Source organism: Colias croceus, chromosome 12 (assembly GCF_905220415.1).
Source record: "Colias croceus chromosome 12, ilColCroc2.1".
NCBI lineage: Eukaryota > Metazoa > Arthropoda > Insecta > Lepidoptera > Pieridae > Colias > Colias croceus.
This window is the reverse complement of record NC_059548.1, coordinates 6,778,709-6,801,665: the sequence shown is the minus strand read 5'-3', so window position 1 is coordinate 6,801,665 and position 22,957 is coordinate 6,778,709. Positions and strand designations below refer to the sequence as shown.

At 33.4% G+C, this 22,957-nt stretch overlaps 1 protein-coding gene across 1 annotated transcript in view; it reads right to left on the bottom strand.

Moving 5' to 3' along the window:
• Positions 1-4,934: 4,934 nt before the first annotated feature.
• The window catches only part of LOC123696144 (dual oxidase), a 34,596-nt gene continuing 16,573 nt past the window's right edge, over positions 4,935-22,957 (bottom strand). The window contains exons 5-29 of the mRNA XM_045642189.1: positions 22,586-22,773; positions 19,208-19,291; positions 18,684-18,798; positions 18,284-18,450; positions 17,751-17,987; positions 17,293-17,489; positions 17,068-17,201; positions 16,616-16,730; positions 16,249-16,450; positions 15,756-15,909; positions 15,090-15,259; positions 14,513-14,665; positions 13,985-14,131; positions 13,673-13,804; positions 13,289-13,492; positions 12,815-13,002; positions 12,341-12,608; positions 11,504-11,732; positions 10,893-11,110; positions 9,677-9,791; positions 9,278-9,461; positions 7,966-8,125; positions 6,937-7,092; positions 6,270-6,398; positions 4,935-5,826 (exon numbers count right to left, since the gene is read on the bottom strand). Coding sequence (XP_045498145.1) covers positions 5,698-5,826; positions 6,270-6,398; positions 6,937-7,092; positions 7,966-8,125; positions 9,278-9,461; positions 9,677-9,791; positions 10,893-11,110; positions 11,504-11,732; positions 12,341-12,608; positions 12,815-13,002; positions 13,289-13,492; positions 13,673-13,804; positions 13,985-14,131; positions 14,513-14,665; positions 15,090-15,259; positions 15,756-15,909; positions 16,249-16,450; positions 16,616-16,730; positions 17,068-17,201; positions 17,293-17,489; positions 17,751-17,987; positions 18,284-18,450; positions 18,684-18,798; positions 19,208-19,291; positions 22,586-22,773 — 4,175 coding nt within the window. The 3' untranslated portion in view covers positions 4,935-5,697. The remainder of the gene's footprint in view (positions 5,827-6,269; positions 6,399-6,936; positions 7,093-7,965; positions 8,126-9,277; positions 9,462-9,676; positions 9,792-10,892; positions 11,111-11,503; positions 11,733-12,340; positions 12,609-12,814; positions 13,003-13,288; positions 13,493-13,672; positions 13,805-13,984; positions 14,132-14,512; positions 14,666-15,089; positions 15,260-15,755; positions 15,910-16,248; positions 16,451-16,615; positions 16,731-17,067; positions 17,202-17,292; positions 17,490-17,750; positions 17,988-18,283; positions 18,451-18,683; positions 18,799-19,207; positions 19,292-22,585; positions 22,774-22,957) is intronic.

The following is a 22,957-nucleotide window of genomic DNA, read 5'->3' as shown; positions in this document are numbered from 1 at the left end:
GCTTGGGCTGTCGCTCGAGTGGAAGAGGCCAGAAGGGCCCTAATCGGACGGGAAAATCATGCAGCGAAGAGCCGTAAGTTGTATGCAATTAAGCTGTATGTGGCCTAGCTGAGATAATCACATTTTAGCCTGTTTTGTCTCGATGAAGGATGACTTAGCGGATACGAGAAGTGGGTTTTAACAACGTAACGGTAGTCAACTAAAGATCATATCTTAAAAGCCTGTATATTTATGCCGACATTTATGTTTAACAGACAGTTATTTTTAAATTCAAATTTAAATTTTTAAAAGCAACGTGGAATAAATTTTTACTGAAAAACCATTTATAAGATACCTAATTCAATATAATGCAAGTAATCAATATATTAAAAGCGAAAGATTCAAGTCAGGAAGTACATTATACGATCACGCCAATATATTCTCTTTATTATTTAAAAATGTAATGCATTTAATGTGTTTTGTGTATTAATTACACTCTACAGCATCCTTTGATCTATATAGATGTAATGATAATAGATTTTTAAGTGTACGGATCTAGAGTATATTATAGGCTACCGTTCTACCGGTACAAGTTATTTTGCTCTACCTGGAAGTGCTTCGGCTCTCTCTAGCGGTAGAGCCACTTGTGTTGGTCGCTTATTATGTCTCTTAAAAAAATTGAACGTCGTCTACATTGGAAGCTCTAGTAGGAAGTATTTTTTTACTATACAGTTTATTTATTTTCTGTGTATTAAAGAAAGCCTTAAAAATAATAAATAAACCTAACATACAACATTGTTACTTTGTACGCTGTGAAAATTGTTTTTGTTTATTTTAATATTCATTTTCGCTCACTTAATGTAACCTTCGGGTTGTTTTAACTGGTACGAAATATGAGCAGATTATATAACTTGTGGTAAACAGAGCGTGTAATTTTAAGACAAGATTATGACCATGGACCATTAATTTATATGTTCACAATAAGGTACGTGAGTCATAATATTATGTGGACAAATCACGTCACACGAAATATAGATTACTTTAGGACAATATAAATATTGCATATACCTACGTATAAACTTCAGTTGGCGGAGGTTGTGTAAAAAAATTTATGGGAAAATAATATAATAGCTCTGTTTTTCTTAATCGTGCTATTTTTTAACATTTGTTCTAATTTTAAAGAATAGGTATCGTATGGTAAGTTTAAAATAGGTAATCTCCTATATATAATACAGTATTACGTGTTGTATGGTTTTCAAACGTATTTTTTTTTAATTTGGAAACAAGCGCATTCCAACGCTTGATACTAAGATATGTTCGTTTTATATCTGATGAGTGATGACTATTTTAACATTTGAGTATATTGATAATCTTATTTTACAAACTCTTCTATAAAATATTCTCGTTAGTTCTAGATCCGATTTATAACATAGATAAGCATTAAAAACTTGATTTTTGATGAGATTAGTGCGATATTACCTATGTCACAATAATGAGAGCATCGACCCGTCACGCTCGTCTCCGGCTCTCCATTCTCTAAGCATGAATTTATGACTTAAAGTATTGATGAATTAAATTCTTTTAAATTTACATCAGGTAAAGTATTTTCGTAAGTATAGGTTCGTCTATTAAATATTAATGTTTTAGGCAAAACAAGATCCTTGAGCTCAAATGGAACCTGTGTTAATTCACCTTTCAATAGTTTACAATTTAGTTTGAGATAATGTTTAGAATGGAAGCTGTAATCTTTGTTATTAATTACGTCCTTGCCTATTTACTTACAATTTAACTGATCAATGCTCAAACATAAATGGCTAGACATTTGAGTTTCGATTATAGGTATGTACTAGAACTCGTAATTTAATACGAAATGGTTGCTCAAACCCTGCGCAGAAGTATTTAAAAGTAATTCCTATTTTCAAGGAAATTGTTGAAGCAAGTGGAAATCTGTATTGGATGGATGTCTATTTCGTATGTGTTATTAAGGTACTTAAACTTGTTTAAAATATTGAATTTATTTATTCCTTATTAAATTCTAAGAATCATTTTAAAAATATCAATTACCATACTATGGAACCATAATAAGTACAAAATAAAGAAGTCCTTCAAATAACATAATTGAATCATTTTGTTTTCTTATTGAATATTTCTCGTTATCGTAATCCCCCGGCATCGTAATAAATTGACAAATTTTCTTATAACATATTATCTTTCCTACAATAAGAAAAATAGTAGCGGTTACTTCTTTGATTAAAAATCAGGAACTTTTGTAACAATGAAGTAACTATTGTATAGGCTAGAGATGGATCCTAACGAACGTTAAAAACAATCTCGTTAAAGTAAAGCGTAGATTCCTATCAATAATAGAAGGTCGTAACGTAACTGTACGTACAATTTACGATGTTTCGCAACCGCGTACTGAATTCGAGTGGCGATTCGAGATGCAACAAAGGATAATGGATTTAACATTTCAAATTATGTTAGGCTTTAATTAAAATTCGAAGGGACTCATGATCCTGTCGTTTGAGTCACGTTGCACGACTCGTGTTCACGATCTAAAATCGTCACTTCGCTAAGATACATAAGTAAATACTGGTATGTAGCAATAAGATATTAACATATTAACTAATACGAATATTTTATTTAATAGTATTTACTTTTAATGTTTGTTCAGTATGAATATACATATAATTGCCTGGTTGCGTAGTGAAACTGCCTCGTTGGCTTAGTGGTTAGTATATTGACTAAAAAAATTGGTTGTCTGTAAAGTCGGTTTACTGACGATAGTTGAACGTGACAACGTCCGATTGTGCTTCTTTGTTGTTCGTTCCGCGCTCTCGCTCGCACTTCAAGCCTTACATGGAACGCCTCAGAGCGAGGTAACGCCGCATGAGTCATGTTTTTTCGTGCGTGCAGGCGGCTCTATCGAATTATAAGACGTTGTCACGTCAAAAACGAGTATCTGGTCGATCGTCGTTTCAGCCGTGCGACGTCCACTGCTGGGTAAAAGCCTTCTTCAAGGATTTCCAGTACGACCGGCTACCTGCATTCAGCTGCTCCCTGCCGCTCGAACCAGGCTGTCTGGTCCGGATACAATTATTGAAATTTTCGGATTTTAATAACAACCCATAACAAGAGTCGGTGAATTCCTTTAAGTTTCCTCCCTATCGTAATATGAGGGGAATAGTTTTAAGAGTTTGTGTAAATTCTTATGCCTAAAACAAATCGCAGCTTTCTGGTCTCTACCGAGATTGAGACTGTGGTTGAAATTCGGTCAGAAGGATGTTCTATAATGTGAACTATATTACTTATGTGTTAAAATAGGTGTCATCATTTCTAATCACACGATGTCCGCACATTATGTCGTCCGAATTAATACACTTTTTCGATCCGATATTCGGCTTTATTGTTTCTTTATAAGGGGTTTCTTTATAATAGGCGGCGCAGCCGCCGGCATTTGCGAAGGCATTTGCGAAGGCATTTGCGAAGGCATTTGCGAAGGCATTTGCGAAGGCATTTGCGAAGGCATTTGCGAAGGCATTTGCGAACGCATTTGCGAACGCATTTGCGAAGGCATTTGCGAACGCATTTGCGAACGCATTTTCTTTACCTTGAAAACTTTTTTATAACACTCACTTCATTCTGTGTTTTTGTGAATTTTTTTTTCTAAGGCCCATATTTTTTTGTGTTGTAACTCACGTGACACGTTCTATAGAACGTGACACGATTTGCAAACGCATTTGCGATGACATTTGCGATGGCATTTGCGAACGCATTTGCGGTGGCATCTTCTTTACCTTGAAAACTTTTTTATAACACTCACTTTATTCTGTGTTATATTTTCTGAAAGTTTTTTTTTTCTAAGGCCCATATTTTTTGGAGTTGTAACTCACGTGACATGGTCTATAGAACGTGAAACGTAAAACAAAAGTGAAATTGGATAAGGTAGTGGGGTAACTAACTGTACTACACTCATTTTTCTTACAGTTCATGTAACATAGAAGCCTCAGCTATTTTCTTTTTTCGTGTGTAATTCGTTATTCGAATTATTCTTATTCAAAACACCTTATTGTTCACCTACCACATCACGAAATAGATCCAAAATGTGTCCCTATCTTCAGCCGTTTGGTCGCTGGGCGTATGACAATTATTTGTTAATCAGTCATTGTAGAGGTAAATAATACTAATGTTTTGGTCTCATTTTCTGTGTCAACTGTCGACTTTCGAGAATCGAGCGTGAATTTTCTTACGGATATTAAGCTTAGTAGTTAGTACCTGGATAATTCAATTTTTAGATTTGGTTAGGTACCTTCCAGTTCAAAGCCTGGGTAGGGCAAGCGCCCCACCCTGCCCCACCGTGGCTACGCCCATGAGTATACAATTACACATTGATATGAATAACTAGCAATTGCACGAACAGTATCTTAGTTGGAATATTAATTTCGCTAGAGATATTACCTACTACATAAAAAAAATTCCTCTTCGCTACTTGCGTCGTTCTACCCGAATAAATTTTAAACGGAACATGTATGTATGAGGTTCCGTAGCCACTCAAATTCTATGTATTTAAAGCAAAGAGTATCATTTCTGAAGTAATATTATGTAATTATAAACGAACAGTAGAACAATGTGTCACGATTTTGCAAGGCTGGTGGCTGCGCTTTAACTGCCGGTCTTAAATTACATGCCATTAATAATACAAGCGTGAATGAAGGTTTGGGAATTGCTATTATGTTCTGTTCTATAGTAGCTTTTGAATATTATAATTGTACGTGATTACGACTGATCATACTCTAGAGATAAAAAATAATTAATACATTGTTCAGAAAAATACTACTTCGTGAACAGGTGAAAAGTCTATAAAGGTTGTAGCCAATAGCCATAACTTAATTGGAAATAAAACCACAGGTTGGGAACAAAAAATGTATTTCATATCTTTTATTATTTACTAATAAAATACAAAAATCTACACCTATATTCTATCCAATATTATCTACATTATTTACATAGCATCTTCATAATTTTGTATATTTTAATAAATAAAAAACTGCAATCTGATTGAGTATTTTGATTGAAAACGTTTTAATTAACTTTGTACATTCAAATGCAAGGTCGTTGTACTAGCTCGCAGATTTAGAGCAACAATATAAGCATAAACTAGCAATAAATAATAAATTAAGTTTTAAGGCGATTCATTTTTACATTCATTAATATGGTTTAGTCGCATGAGTTTCTAGTGTTTAAAATCTTATTAATTATTAAATTTTAATTATTAAAAACAAATATATGAACAGGTATAGAGTTGGCAGTGTTACACAATGTTACATAGTGTTGTAGGAAATGTAGCATCAGAATATTAACTTATCATAGAGATAAATGGCGGATCTAACTTTAAGTGCAAAATATACAAAAGCATTTAAATATATCATTACAAATTCTATACACATAGTTTTAATTCGATAATGGTGACTACATTGACACGCAAATTGCAAAAAAAAAAAACAATATAAAATTGGGATGTTAAAAAATACAAATTTTCATCACACAAAAAATTACTTTAATAACATTGTATAATTTTTGTTTAAACAGACGATAGTTGAAAGTGTCTATTCTCCACAGATTGAAATATCTAATTTTAAGTTTATAGTAACAAAAAAAAGATTTCTGTATTTAAATTTTATTTATATTACAAGCTAGACCCGCCAAAAGCATATATTTTCAGCCAAAGTTCTCGAAGTGATGTATGAAGTAAGGCAAACGTCGTGTGCGGTTGACTTGCTCACACGCAGACATTATGGACTTGGTGAGCGGCCGCGGACCGCACGAGAACACGCCGATTTTTGATACCTTTAGGAATTAAATAATAATTTAATATTAGTTTCGTAATAATATTGGTGTATAAACGAGATACAATCTAGAGATAATATTGATTTTTTTCTTTTAAAAACTTATCCATTTCAAAATGACATATCCGTTACATTTTATTCCGTCTTTGTTGAATTCTTGAGATTAAAAGTGGTGAGAACATATTCTGTTTTACAGTAGTAAAAATCCTTTTCATAAATAAATAAAAGCAACGAATGTTTTTTTTAGACGCAATATTCAACATCATTTCTGACTTTTGTTGGAAAATCATACCAAAAACATTTTGATTTCATAAAAGTGGTAGCAGTATCTACATCACCATATCCTTACCATATCATATTAAAATAAGAATTTCATAAAAACTATTTTTCAGTAGTAAACTATATGGCATTAAAAACTACAATATACTATAATTGACAACTCACATAGCTATGTTTCTTTTGGACGAATTTAAGGAAGGAGGACATGTCAGGTCTACCAAAATGGTTGACCGCCTTCAGCCCCGTGAACATGGACGTGCGGGACAGGCGCTGGAAGTGGTTCTCGCAGATGTACTGGAAATTTTATAAATTAATCAATATGGAGAAAATATTTACTTGAAGGGTAATTTATTATTTGAAATAGGTAGAGGATTTTGTAGGTAGGATACATGGTATAGTAATTGAAATTGTGTACAAGTAGCAACTGAACCAATTTGCACATTAACCATATTGTGCTATAATTTGGCAAAGTTTATAACATTGTTTGAATTTGAGAACATAGTTATCATATCTTTATTTCAGATTATGTCTGATTCTTATAAATACTTTAAATCAAACGAAATGAGCTAAATTTTGCTGAAAATTGTCAACATTTTCCAAATCAAACTTCACACGCCAAAGTATGCAAAAAAGATCTAATTAATTCTGAAATTTTATTTAATTTCTTCCTTTCTACACTTCTTCCAATCAAACAAAATGATATGCATGTATGCGACTTTATCCAATTCCTTTTTCTAACAAGTAACAACCCCAAAATGAACGACCGTAAATTATCTATTATATAATTCTTCTAAATCCATTTAAATTAGCAAACAAAAAAACAAACACTCACCAGCATAGTAGTCCGCAAATCGAACTTATGGAAGAACTGCGTAATAAATATGTGTATCTCGAGCACGCTGGTGACGTCCTTGCGCTCCACGTCACGTAGCACGTCGATGAACCACTCGAAGTGCTTGTGCGATGGACAGATCCACAGGAAGTATACCTGGGTAAAGGAGAAATTGCTTTTAAGCTATTGCATAGCTTCTATCGCGGGCCTTGAGCGCGGGGACCGATTCGAGAAATTCCGTAACGAAAAAACCTCACGCTCCCCACTCCGACGGGCGGAGTTGTGGCTTGAAGGCATAGCATGCAATAGCTTTACCGCGGCAGTCCCCGAGTGCCACACGTCGTTTTTTTGAAGTAAAATTTCTTTGGGTCATGGAAAGACCGTCATGCTATGGAGTAATGCGACGATTTTGGTATTTTTGAATCTTGCCAAACAAGTTTCACTTCTGACACGCTCTTTTCTTAGATGATTACGGTAAATGAAGGAACGAGTACGTTTAACGAAAAAGCTTAAAAATATAGAATAGAAGAAGTTTTATATAGGTCGTTGAAAGCATTTAGGGAAAGCTGTGAATATGTCGTTACATCGAATTTTACTTATAAAATTATTGATATTAGATAAAATAAAGTATTGTATATATGTATATTATGTATAGATATTATTTTATGCATCTAAGGATTCTTTTTAGGAAAGGTATAAACTGGCAAATATTTACAAATTTTGTTTATCTTAATATATATAAATCTCGTGTCACAATGTTTGTCCTCAATGGACTCCTAAACCACTTAACTGATTATAATAAAATTCGCACACCATGTGCAGTTCGATCCAACTTGAGAGATAGGATAGTTTAAACATATAGGTACCACGGGCGAAGCCGGGGCGAACCACTAGTAAGTTTATAATAGTTAACACCCATACATTTAATGTTCCAAAATTGTCAGTGCAGTGGCATTGACAATGTGAAACTTAATAATTAGAGAATTTATAAAAAATAGATATAATATAAATAAATTAAAAAGAACTTACCTTCTTACAAGCCACCCCAGAATATCTATTGGTAGAGGTCCCGAACACCAAGTCATTGAGTATAGACGCGTACGGCGTGACTCCAATGCCTCCTCCCACCATCACTGCTACTTCGAACTTGTACCAATCTTGGTTCCCACCGCCGAATGGACCTTGTATCCTTAATAAAATATAACAATATATTAATATACATAACAAACTCTCTCTACTGCTTTATAATATTAGTATACATATATACTATATAGTTGACCCGGCTAACGTTATCTGACAGTTACTTATCACTTTACGCTAAAAATTCATTTATAATGGTCAAGCTGTATAACACAATTGAAATGTCTTGTTTTCAGAAATATCCCCGATTCCCATTCAACACTCTTTGACGTAAATTTTCATAATAAATTTTATCCGATTAGAATAAATTAAAAAGCTTTCCCGTTATAAAATTATTGTATTATAAATATTTACTTATATTTTTAGTTTTTACAGGACTATATGAAATATCCGAACCGTTTCAAAATATTTAATCAAAAGTAAATATTTTAAAAGTTAATTTCCAATATTTTGTTGCGTTTGAAATTATTTACAAATATCAATACGTCTCGTGAACAATCAAATAATAGAAAATATCTCTTTCAAAAGTTCCTCTAATATTGCAAACGCAATGTTTTTCACGGTAATGCAGTAGCAAAATATTAAGAAATAAATATTTAGAAACCGGGTTACATAAAGTAGCCATCGCTCAGTTGTCACGAAAACTTGCCAATATTTACATTACATAATATTTAACAAGTTTAATAATATTTTGAGTATGATATATTCATAATTTATTATTGCAAATATATTGTGTAAGAAGTTGAAGGTGAGAACTAATGGGATGTTATGGTCAAGCGAACTAAATCCTTGACCACTGAATGAATTACCTAACTAAATGTTTACAAGTTTAAACTCTAGAAGAATCTTTGAATTTATTTAACGTTTAAAGATTTCCGCAATACTATGAGCAAGCTTTTGAGAAAGTTGAAATATAAATTTAATACGGTTGAACGCGATAATCTCAGGAACTACGGGTCTGATTTGAAAAATTGTTTCCTTATCAGATACCTAGCCCATTTGCCAAGGAAGTTTATAGGCTCTATACTCTATAGTCAATACCATCACGCTAAAAACAAGAATAACGGAGCAAAGTAGGTAAAACTGCGGGGCACAACTAGTTATTTATAGTATTTTAATAATTTACTATATTTTCACTCAACTAAATCAAAATATTTGCAAAACAGGCTATTAGACAAAAAAACATTTTTTTTGTGCTTACCTAATTTTTGGTTGAGTTTCCGGATTATAATTGCAAGGATCGAAGTAGTTCCTCAGTTTCCAAGTCCAAGGTCCTTGTGCTTTGATGTGACACGAGAGGAAGTTCTCGTGAGGGGCTGATGTTAGCGTGAAGGAATGGTACTCTTCCTTTTTGAATGCGGTACATGATAGACGAACCCATTGACCTAGAATATTTAAATACAATATAAAAAAGAAAACATAAAGAAGGATATAGAATCATCATCATCATCATCATCATCATCATCATCATCAGCTCATATTATACATTCCCACTGCTGGGACACGGTAAGAATTGAATTAGATATGTTCGTTTTTGTGTCTTGATACAAATATTTAGAAATGAAGGTATGAAAAGGGAAGGAATGATTATTCTTCTCACCTGATAAATATTTTAGATTTGGTGGTCTGTAGAACTTAATTTTGATGACGTCTGATGGAAGCATTTCTGTTTCCAACACATCTAATGCCAAATATTCTGTACGTAGCGACACCACCTGTAGAAATACAATAAGTTGCTAATGAAATAACTAAAATATTATATATTGCTGGATCTTTCCACCCTGCCATCTATTCTCCAGGAAGCAAATTTTATCAACCAATTTATATATTTTTTTTTATTATACCAATAAATTACAAACTGACAGAATTTAGAAGAGAAATCCTGTCCCAATAAACACGAAAAAAACACATAAATTAACAAAATACGCACGGGGTATAGCGTGTAGCCGCGTGCAGTGAATGTGCACACCAGAACCACGGCTACACACGCTAGACCATGGGTACACAAACACGAACATCAGGAACAATAAACTCACCTTATCCAAAATATAAATGATTGCTGGTCACAAGAAGAATATCCAGAATCTCGGTGGTCCGGTCAACCTCGCAAGACCATGTACTAAACATAGTGCATATAGCCCCACGTGCAATGAATGTGCGCGCCAGAACCACGGGTACATGCCCTAGATTATTGAGTATACAATTACGAACCTCACACACAAAAAACTCACCTTATCCAAAATATAAATGATCGCTGGTCCCAAGAAGAATATCCAGAATCTCGGTGGTCCGGTCAACCTCGCAAGACCATGTACTAAACATAGTGCATATAGTCCCACGTGCAATGAATGTGCGCGCCAGAACCACGGGTACATGCCCTAGATTATTGAGTATACAATTACGAACCTCACACACAAAAAACTCACCTTATCCAAAATATAAATGATCGCTGGTCCCAAGAAGAATATCCAGAATCTCGGTGGTCCGGTCAACCTCGCAAGACCATGTACTAAACATAGTGCATATAGCCCCACGTGCAATGAATGTGCGCGCCAGAACCACGGGTACATGCCCTAGATTATTGAGTATACAATTACGAACCTCACACACAAAAAACTCACCTTATCCAAAATATAAATGATTGCTGGTCCCAAGAAGAATATCCAGAATCTCGGTGGTCCGGTCAACCTCGCAAGACCATGTACTAAACATAGTGCATATAGCCCCACGTGCAATGAATGTGCGCGCCAGAACCACGGGTACATGCCCTAGATTATTGAGTATACAATTACGAACCTCACACACAAAAAACTCACCTTATCCAAAATATAAATGATCGCTGGTCCCAAGAAGAATATCCAGAATCTCGGTGGTCCGGTCAACCTCGCAAGACCATGTACTAAACATAGTGCATATAGTCCCACGTGCAATGAATGTGCGCGCCAGAACCACGGGTATGCACGTGCGCGGACCGTGGGGTGTGCGAACACGAAGATCAGGCACATTAGTATGAACAGCGCTACGCCTGTTACGCCTGAGGGACAATACAACAAATCGCTATTACTAGAACTAAGTACAGGAGTTGAAGTAGGGGGAGAAGTTTAATGTGTTACATTTTCGTTTCGTAATAATTAATAATACAAAGTAAGGCCAGGACCAGACATGTAAATATTTATTAATATTTGCTTTGAAATAGACAATTTTTTTTAAGTAGACTCTGTTTGCAGCAACTACGGTAAATAGTTCTGAGAAAGCGTGAAATCAATCAACTTATTTCTACGCCAATAACATAATATAGGATTATTCATTTTTAAAGTCACGATAAATTGTAGACTTAAATAAGTGCTGGCATATTTCATTAGTTTGTATAAAATAACAAATGAAGAAATTAGACAAACTTATTACATTTTCGAAAGGTAAATCTCACCAGTAACAGTCTGGAACACCCAATAAGTAATGCCGGGTCGGAAATCCGAAGTGAAATGCACTTCTTTGGTCAAACATCTCAAGTTCTCCACGGGCTGAGTGGACACGTGGTAGAAGTTGACCAAGTGACCCGCTGTGTGCAGGAGAGAGAAGAACAGAGCGGTACAGGCTACTATCTTGTGGAATTGGATGCTGGAGTCCAGGGGAATGTACTGTTGGATACTGAATTCCTGGAATTGGTGGAGAATGTTGAATTCGAGTCTGATTCTTTGTATGCAGAAGGAACGACGATAGATTAACAAATTCAAATTGTTCAGCAGAAGAGGAGATTATTTGATCATTCGTTTTTGATGAAGCTATTTACAATCATCTTTAAGTTAATTTTAAACGTGAAAAGCACTTATAAAAATAAAATAAAATTGTTGCTTGTTCTGAAACATTTTTTGAAGTGAAACTTCTTTATCGGGATTGGAAAAAATTTAGTGTAACATTTTTTCGTTACGCATGACATTTTTCCGTTACGCGCCATCTTTTTCTTATCCCTACCACGCGTGATTCGACGTATTTCTGTAAATTTTCATTTAGTAAATTATTTTTTGAAAAATAAGGTCATAAAGAAGTTTCACTTCTTACGTGTGTACACTACTAGTACACGCATACATTTTTTTTTAATTTGGAGCAGTAAATAATTATTTTCTTATATCGCCTTCTTATGATAGGTATCGCCTTTCGCATTTCACCATAGTAGAAGAGAAATAAACTAATGACGTCTGAGCTGACGCCATAATTATTGGGATGTTAGTTTAAACTGGCAATATAATAACATCTTATTTCTTACCTTCAATTTGGTCAGTAAATTCCTGGACATAGTCAGCAACAACAAACTATAGCAGAAGGACAACGACGCAGCTGAGCCTCTTGTGATCGCGATACCAACTCCCATTATATGCCTCAAGTCTAAATGTTCCGACATGAAGGAATAATGCGCGAATCTCTCAACAAATAGCCCAATAGTAACAACATAGAAGATGAACAGATAGAATATGTTTTGTCTGTTTTCTTCTAGGAACGTGGTTAAATAATCCCATTTTAGGAGGAACCAATGCCTGAAATGAAGGTAAAGATTAAATGCCAATACCAAAATTTGCATTTCTAATGCAAATGGGTTAGTATATAAAACGTTTGAAAAACAAAAAAAGGACGCGGGTTCGTATTCCGCCTCGTGATTCGTTTTTAAAAATGCTTTTATTCTTAAATTATCAAACTTGAAAAATTTCAATGAATCCTTTATAAGTAGAAGAAAAAGTTATACCTAGATTGTTCCATGGAAGGTTCAATATGGAAACTTGTCATTCTGGCGACGTTGGTGGAAGTATCAAGAAAGTTTTGTTTAGCGCCCTTACAGTCGAGACCAATGGCTACAAACTCCCCCTTGTATTCCTTCATCATTAGTTTGAAATCCGAATATGTTAAGTGATCCTTGTGTTTGAGACCAGCATCCTTAAAAAATAAAAGTACTATTGAATTCCAAACATTACGAAATGATTCCTTGTGTTTTTTTATAATTGAAAAAATGATCATTGAGCTTTTTTATATTATTATCAGGCTTTCCCAATTGGCCGACTCTTTTGTATTTGAACTCTTTTGGGATTACTTTTATACAAAGAAAAAATGTTCCCATCTTGCCTTTTTTTTGTTTTACCTTATTTATTATTGCATTGACTGGTTACTTCAATTTCAGCTTTAATCGTATCATTTTTTAAAACAAATGTTAAGAGTCACTTACAGAAAACATTCCATCAATCAATTCAGTAACATGTTCGTCCCTTAGCGAAGTGGTTCTGGCAATTTCCACGAGCGATCTCAACATTTCGCTAAGTTCTTCCTTATCTATGACTCCATTTCTATCGTTATCGCACATGTCGAATATAATGCGTAGTTTGTCGTCTGTAGCACCACGAGAGAATAGTACCACTGTGTCGAGGAATTCCTGGAAATTTCAGACGTTTTTAAGTCATATTATATTCAAGCTATTTTTGTTGTCTTGCAATTCTGTTTTAATTTTAATTCTTCTCTTAAAATTTCTGTTTCAATATTAGTGGTATGTACCTAGTAGTCTATGACATTATCTACGTATTATGTGTTTTTATGGTTTTTTTAGAGACATTACCTGGAAAGAAATTCTTCCATCGCCATCCTTGTCCACAATGTTGAACATTTTCTTGACAAAAACGGCATCAGCTTTCATCCCGAGGGCGCTTGCAAACTCGCTCTTCGATAAGGACGTTCTCATGACAATCGACTAAACGGAAAAAAAAACATATTCTAAGTTATAAGGTTACAACAATAAGATCAAGCACTTTAGATTTTACCGCCACCTTTTTAACGCCCAGGAAAAATTACCATTTTACATAATTTTTCCTGGGAAAAGGGTTTAAGGAAAAAAATTATAAATAACCCCATCTAATTCACTTTTCCATACCTCAGGATCAGCATCTTCATTCCTTCTGCGTTTCTCTCCGGGCGCCAACCCAAATGTAATAGCGTACGCTTCTCTGAAGAAATGCTCCAGTTTCCGAGCTCTACGCTCTCTTGTCTCTGCTGATGTTAGAATGTTTTCACGACCCGCCTTTAAATGATAAATCAGTTATAATAGGTGTATGGATTATTTATTTTATATGCCATATTAACGGATAATTAATAAAACGAATCTCAATATTATTCATGATTTATTGTCGTGTAAAAGCAGAACATACAATAGAGAGATATAAGGTGACATAATTACATAGAGATAAAGATGAAATAATAATATTTGTTGGAGACGTATAGCTATTAAAAAACTTGACCCTTTTATGTATTTAGAGAAAAACAAAGTATTTTTTAAGTGCCCATTAGCTGACTGAGATATGAATTTCATAAGGTAACATTTTACAGCATGCAATTATATTATTTCGTACGATTATTGACCTATTTTTTTAATTATCTAACTTTCCTTAGATTAAAAACTAACCTGCGTAAGATTCAAGGTCTTCTTATGTTGCGAGAGGAAGGTGTCCAGTTTGAGCAGAAACTTCCGTCGTGACGTCACAGAATCCATTTCTAGAACAAGGTCGTGCTCTCGCGGAACCCTTATTAGTACTAATGGACGCTTGTTGTGACTTTCCTGTGAATAGTAATATTTAAGAAAACACTACAAAATGATACCTACATTGATAACTTATTATTTCCCAAAAATGTATTTGCTAGAAAACCTCACAAATGAAAATATAATACCTGGGACTAACTATGAACATAAGTAGGTTGGTAATAATATTTTAGGTGGTAATAGGTTAGGGTCATGTAATATTTTTCGAAGAAAAGTATAAAAATAAGTTTGTCAACATTAACTAAGTGTTGCTTTGTTTAAAAATTCTAATGGATTTTATGAAATTGCGTACGCATATAGGTACTACTGTTACCTTGTTCAAAATCTGTCAACTTTGATAAATCTGAATCAGTATGATATAAAATTTCCAAAACTAGATTAAACAATCAAATGGTCTCTAGTTACTTAAAATAATTTAATTTTACAAATATAATCAAAATACCTGGCTTTCAATAACAGTGAATTGATCAGTATGGTCCAACGGCACAGTGCGTAACTTATCCCCTTTGCGGTCGGTCACGTGTAGCGCGGGTTCGGGTCCCAGGCGAAGCTTTACCAGTCTCTTGTGTGAAGCGTGAACCCATTCACGACATACCATTTTGTCCACAGATCCTTAAAAAATAATAAAGAACACGATTAAAACTGAAGGAAAAACTATGGAAAACGTCCATTTCGCTTTTTATCACTGTAATTTTTGTAGATAGAAGTTTTCATCAAATATTTAAAAACTGTTTCATACATGGTTTATTAAATTCACCCAAACACGCAACATAAACACATTTAAATTATTAAATTTTATCAAAAGCACACCCAAAAAAAGTTGTAAGTATTTGCAGATTACCTACCACTTCATTTTGTTAAAATGCGGATATACAAGGAAAATATTTAAAGTAAACATCGCAAACATAATGAAATCAGATATGATTATAGCCTACAATTTAATGAGGATTCCATGTATAGCTCATCAGTTATTTCAAATATTGTGGTTATTTTGCCAACTAATTAAATTAATGAGTTTATTGGCCTTCGATCGTGTTATTTTAATCAGATTCTTGTTAACCTTTTTATTTTGATAATCTATAATGTTTGTTCAATTATTAATATTTACCTTTGCTTTGTGCATTTTTAATGTTTTCTTGTTGCAGTTTAAGTTTACGTCGTCTACTATTTTGTAGTTTCACAACTCCGTACGCGGCACCAGCGCATAGAATTGGTACGAATGCCAGAATTAAACATGTGTAGATGTATGCGAATTCATTTCCCTGTAAGACAATATTATATTTGTAAGATTTCTTATAAAAAATTATTTCTAATTAAGTTAATATATTGTAACTTAAAGATATGAAATTCGAAAACCTTTAACAAAATAACCTGTCTAGGCGAGCGGTATATTAAGAAATATTTACGAAACCGTAATATATATACTCCCCTGATTATATATTATGTTCTGTGAATATATTTCTCATTTGCATTTACAGGTTTAAGGTTTATTTTTAAACACGCCTTAAATCAACAATAGCTAACTTTGTTTATTAAATCGTGGAAAATTGAAAGACAAAATATCATATTATAACAATTTCTATTGCATAGTTATTATATACCTCAAAATAATCATAGCCTTTCAGATATTTACAGGGCGGTAGTTTAGAAGCGTTTAACTGATAAGGCTGTCGACACGGGTCTCCCTCACCCCAGTGGAAAACATCACGCTGTATGTCACTGGGACCAACAGCTGTACTATTCACTATGATGTCCCAAAGAGTGATACGACGAAGTTCTTCAATTTCCATTTTAGTGAATATGCTGAAAATACCAACATGACGTATTATATTTTAAACGTAAATATTATATTTAAAAATTTAATTTGCATTACAAGGTACGTATTAAACTACTGGTAATAAGTAATAAAGAAAACACTCCTATAGGTTTTTTTATTAATAATAATTAATAGATATAAATAACGCTTACCCATTAGCTTCATTTTCAAACCAGAATCTATCTCCGTCTCGTATTCTAGTAAATTGATCGATAATTATGGCTCTGAACAACTCTCCAGGATGTCCAGTCGATTCTAACATACCGCCTTTAAAAATTTAACAATATATTAATTATTATTAAAACACAATTATTTAGGTTCATTAACTTCCATGTAAAACGATCAATTAAAACTTTCTTACCTAGGTACAGATTTTATGAATGTATTTTTAGTTTTCGCGCGAAGCGTTTGAAAAAAGAACTATTTTATTTTTTATAAAATATGTAAGCGGCCAGTGCATAAATTATACACAAATGGCCAGTGTGTCGAAAAAAAGTAATAAAGCTATAATAAAAATATAAAAATAAAAATATAAAAAGGTACATACGTTATTATAATTTTTTAAAATTGATTTATTAAATATGACTTAAAATTTTAAATATACCTATATAAACATCTATATTATCGAGGCGGCCGTTATAAACCTGGACCAATTTCTGTAGTAAATCTGGATTTTCTTCAAATAGTTGTGGGTTAATTTCATTAAAAGTTTTTATCTTAGGTAGTCCGAAATACGTTCTGAAACAGAGAAAATAAAGGACGATTATTTTTTATAATATTTAAACAGATGTTCGTTCAGACTTAAATAATAATAATAAAAAAGTTTTACCTAGCCGTATTATAATCTGGCAATCCATTATCCCTTCCTCTCATGATGTTAAGTGCACCAAGGTCTCTTCTAGAGAATTCCATTGGTCCAAATAGATTATCTCTTACATCAGAACATAGTAATGCATCCTCTCGTTCGGATATTTGAGATGCCATACCCATTAAAATTTCTTCTATTGGTACTTGAGACATTGCATCCTAAATTGTACGAATATTTTATTTTGTTATTATTTATTTAAATAGAACAATAAAAAAAGCTCGCAATTTTGTTTTTCAATTCTCGTCTGAATTAATATAAAGAGAATTAAATTTAAATACTTAATTCGAGTAAATAGACAAATTGATATCTGTTGGTTTAAGCATAATTTTGAATTAATTGATTCATAAATATTTGCTTCACTATGTTTATAAATGATTGACTATTAATAACTGATAAGGGAATCTATTAATTTTACTTACGTTACCATCCCACCAAGTCTGGCATAGACGTATTGCGTCATGGCCGCCTGGCGCTCTGCCATATCTACAGTTTCTGTCCCTCAGTAGTATCGCTGGGGGTACAAGGGTGTGGCCAAAACGAAATGCTGCTACTGCGAAAGCATGGGTGACTCCTGGCGCAATCTCTGCACGGTAACCTTGGTATGGCGGTATGGGGACGCCGAGAAATGCTGGCACATACTCGTATAAAATGATATTCTGGAATAATTGTAGATAATTTAGGATTTGATTTCAATTCTAATAACAGCGCTATAGATAGTAGCGTATTTGCAGAATAATATAAACAGAACGAAAATATGATAAATTTTACATTGATAAAATTAAGCACAGCCTATTCATATAAACGGTAGAAAGACTAACATAACGCTCGCTGCAAAGTGTGCGAAACGTCTCGTCGTAATTATAATGAATAAATCGCGTTTAAAATCCTATAAAAATCTTTTATTTCTAAGACTAACATAACTCAATAAACGATTCATATTTTATTTATTCACCTGTAAGCTGGCTATAACAATACGTCTTGCCCTTTGAAACAACTGTTCGTCAGTCCAATCCTGATGCTGTTTGTGTATCCGTGCTGCTACTACATTGTGCCATCGCATCAGCAATATTCCAAACGTAACCATAGCTGGATTCTGATTTGTTCTTGGGTCTCCTAATACTTGATAATATAAAACCATTAGTTATTTATATAGTTGTGCTTTAAAAAAGCCACGGTTTCTTAATAATATAAATATAAAGGTGAAAATTAAAGAAGAACGCTCAAGGAGCTTTTGATCTTGCTTTTTTACATTTCGAACCTCAATCGCCTTTATTAACATATCTTTTGAAATTATAAGCTAACGTGACTATTAAATTAAATTACCGTATGGATACTAGTTAATATATACTTACAAAATAATCGTTCTGCGCTAAGCATTCTCATATAATGGGGCACTGGGTTATTGAAGAGCGGTACGCGCTTTTTGTTGCGTAATGGTAATCCACCTTCACTTGCTAAGCTTCCATTCTATAATATACACATTTTATTATTAAAATATTTATTTATTTATTTATTAATACTTTATTGTGCTGGCATACAAATAAATATATATTTACTTTGTTCGTCTACTACTTTACGGCTAGATGAATTATGTATAATATTATGTGTGTTTATTTATAAATTTTTAAAGCATATAATCATTGGCAATAACATGATGATTAGATTTAAATATTGCTTTCTTGGAAAGGACTTAATTAACTTAGTTCTTTGTTAAATGAGAATTAGGATAATTTCACAAAAGCTATTAAATCGTCAAGCGACTGACAACATTGTTCCACTAATTATGTCAGTCACGTTTGTCGTGTGTAATATATGAGTGATATATTGTAGTTATATGAATGTACACAAAGAGGCAGGCGTGGCTGCAGGGTGGCACCTGAAATGACCTCATTGCATTCACCCAGGCCTCGCTCGTGCTGTAGACGAAGCTGCCATCGATCCAAGATGTTATTTGGTTAATCTGGAACAAATAAGAAGTGGTAAGAAGTAGAAGATACTGTTGCAGTTGATTCATTTAACTGAATTGACCTTACGTATTATATTAAGTATTATGGTGTCCGTTTACGCAAAGTTAACATTGTAGTCTATTTGAAAGTTGTAAATTAGCGTGTTCAGTAAGTTTTTACGACTTTAGCATAATATGTTGATGTAGAATTATCATAAAAGGTAAAGGGCATTATGAAATTGTGCAACCACTGTGATACCTACGTATATTGCGTTCTTGTTTTTAAAAGCTTGATATGTTTGGCCAGTGTATTTATAAATTATGTTCTTTATTCTTAGAGCATTCTTTATTTAATTCCTGATTTCTTCGTAGTATACAATAAGGTTTTCTTTTGAATTGATATGAATTTCATCAACACATTTCATAAATCTGATGATTGACTACTTATAGGCACTATCAATAATATATTTATATTCAATATACCTGGATTTTAAAATACATAGGGGAGAGGGGGGCATAATGGGGACGTTAAGGAAAATACACAGTAACATGATCAACGCAATGTATTTATTAATTAAAATGAATCACAACACTTTGGTTACTTATTAAACTATCATTTGGCATAGAATTTGGTGATGTAAATAATCATATCACGTTATAATTTTAATTTTTTGAAACTATTATGAAAACCCCATCGTGCCCCAGGGTAGGGGCAGAATGGGGTACGTATTTATTTTGCGTCACAATACAAGCACATGTGGATTTCTTCTGTATTGTCGTCATCTACACCAGCACAAGATATATGAGCCCACCGTCCACATAATTGACAAGCCACCCAACCTTCCGAAGACCTTAAATAGTGTGGTTCCCGTCAAGGTAGTGCATGCACATGGTATCCTCGTCGGTATTCTCTTCAGAAGAGTCTTTTTGGGTCTTCTGTTTCTTAGAGTTCTTCTTTAACTTGGGGTCATTTGGATTAGAACATTTCTTCGTTCTCTTAAATTGTTCTCGTTTTTTCTAACATAACGGGATACCCCATCGTACCCCGTAGCCATGTCCCCGTTATGCCCCAATTCTCACATTATTTTAAATAACAAATCAAATAAAATGCGTGAGGGTTAGAGTATTTTTGTTCAAAACATATCAATAAATAACTTATCTGCAATAACAAAGTAAATACATGATAGTAGCAACATAAACACTTACCATTTTATAAGCGTATTCATAGTCACTCAAAATTACATGAAATTACGTTGAAAATCGTTTTTCCTATTAAAAATCAAACGTGCGCAGCCTTTCGCCGGTCACTTTCAGACTTAAGAGAGATACAAATTGGCTACCTATTAGCGAAAACAAAACACATCTAGACCGTATAGTTTTCTGTAAGTGTGGATGGCCCCGTCGTGCCCCGCGTCCCCGTAATGCCCCCCTCTCCCCTAGTAGTAGCAAAGCGTTATTTGAATAACAGTAGGTACAGTGGTCTTCCATGGAATTTATATCGAATCGAATCGATTAAACGATACCAAAGTTGTCTCTTGAATTTTACTATAATGACGGTGAATTATACTGTAATTTAAAGAATGCATACCAAGTTCTAATAGAAGCGCGTACAAGTTGAATTAATGCGTATAATGATGCCACGTTATTCTGATCCCTCATAATTTGAATTTTAAATAAGAGTGACTAAAATATTTTAAGTCATACAAATGGTATCAGATCTTCTTACACGGCACCTCAGGACATATTCGTTTGTAATGTATGCAGCTTGCGGGTGAGATCTAGGTTAGAAGGTGCTATTAAATTTTATTGCTCGCATTTCGACCTTCGATTGTCAAGCATCGACCACTGGTGTATGTTATGCATTAATTTAATACCATGTGTCAAATGAATTAAGCGATTAAACGAGAAACTAGTGCACATAATTCTGTTGGAATAAAATGTATTTATATGCCAATTATTCCTTAATAATACATGTTAAAGACATAAAATTAAAAGAAAATAGAGAGAAAAGAACTTGAAAGAGGCCTTTTAATGACTTAATAGGATTTTTTTATGCAAATATAATTAGACATTTGCCAAGGATGTGATGTAATGATGATAATAATTGCAATTACTGACATTTATTGTAAAACGATTACGTAATAACGATGTTTATTGAATATGTGCATAATAATCAAACTTATTTATAAAATAGAATTAATATAAAAACCTTTGTATTTAATTGTACACAGCTACATATGATATAATACTTTGCAAGCAGCCTATTCAGAAGTATACTGAATCTGTACATACTTAAAAATGAATATTTTATTTTATAGAAACAATATAAATAAGCACAACTGAGTTTAAACTTTAACATTTATATACATAAACAGTTTGTATATTAGTTTGTTTATCCATACTAATATTATAAATGCGAAAGTAACTCTGTCTGTCTGTCTGTCTGTTACTCAATCACGCCTTAACTACTGAACCAATTTGCATGAAATTTGGTATAGAGATATTTTGATACCCGAGAAAGGACATAGGCTACTTTTTACCCCGGGAAATAGGATAGGTTTTATCCCAGAAATCCCACGGGAACGGGAACTATGCGGGTATTTCTTTGACTGCGCGGGCGAAGCTGCGAGTGGAAAGCTAGTTTAATAATATATAAAAAGTTATAAATAATAGTTTGAATGAGCCTTAACTCGTCTATCTTTATCTGTTATCTCAAAGTTAATGTAGCGCGATGCCGACGGATGATATATTTGGTCATGCTGAATACTAATGGGCGGAACTTGCCTCTGATTTTTTGCAACCATTTCCACTCTTAACACGTATTTATCTAATCGCTTTGGTTGATCCTATTCATTTTTAAGGTATAAAACTGCGTAGATGTGTTAAATTTTGTTTAATAGGCTTAAAATGTCTACAAATGAAAATTATTATTATTTGAATACGACATTATGACGTAATTTATCACAATACTTATAAAAATGTGTGCGTGTAGGTACTAGTGTACACACGTAAGAAGTGAAACTTCTTTATCACCTTATTTTTCAAAAAATAATTTACTATATGCAACTTTACAGAAATACGTCGAATTACGCGTGGTAGGGATAAGAAAAAGATGGCGCGTAACGGAAAAATGTCACGCGTAACAAAAAAATGTTACACTAAATTTCTTTCCAACCCCGATAAAGAAGTTTCATTTCAATAATAAGACTACATAATTGTTCGCTACCTTGTGTACTTTTAACATTTTTAGGCTTCAAATGTGTTTTCTCAAAATAAACAATAAAAATGAAAAATATTTTTAGACCATACCTGTTCTCTTGGGCTATTAGGGCTCTGTCCCGTGTTCCTGTCATAAGCAGCTCTATGAAACGGCATGTATTTGGCACCTTTACACTCTGGGTCATACATATGATCACATTTGTCCACGGGAATCCGATGTTGTTCTATCGGACAACCGGATTCTGATGCCATTACTATTTCGCCTGTCACTATTTGACCTGCAATTAACTTAGGTATTATAATCATTTTAAAATGTTATATTAGACGTCAATTTTAATTTGGTACTTCATTTTGTAACTTTGTGGTGTGCTGTAGACTATAATAAAAAATTGATATGATAATGCTGATTCAAGTTATCATGGTACGTTGACCTTTAATAATAGAAACGGCCTATAAACTTTG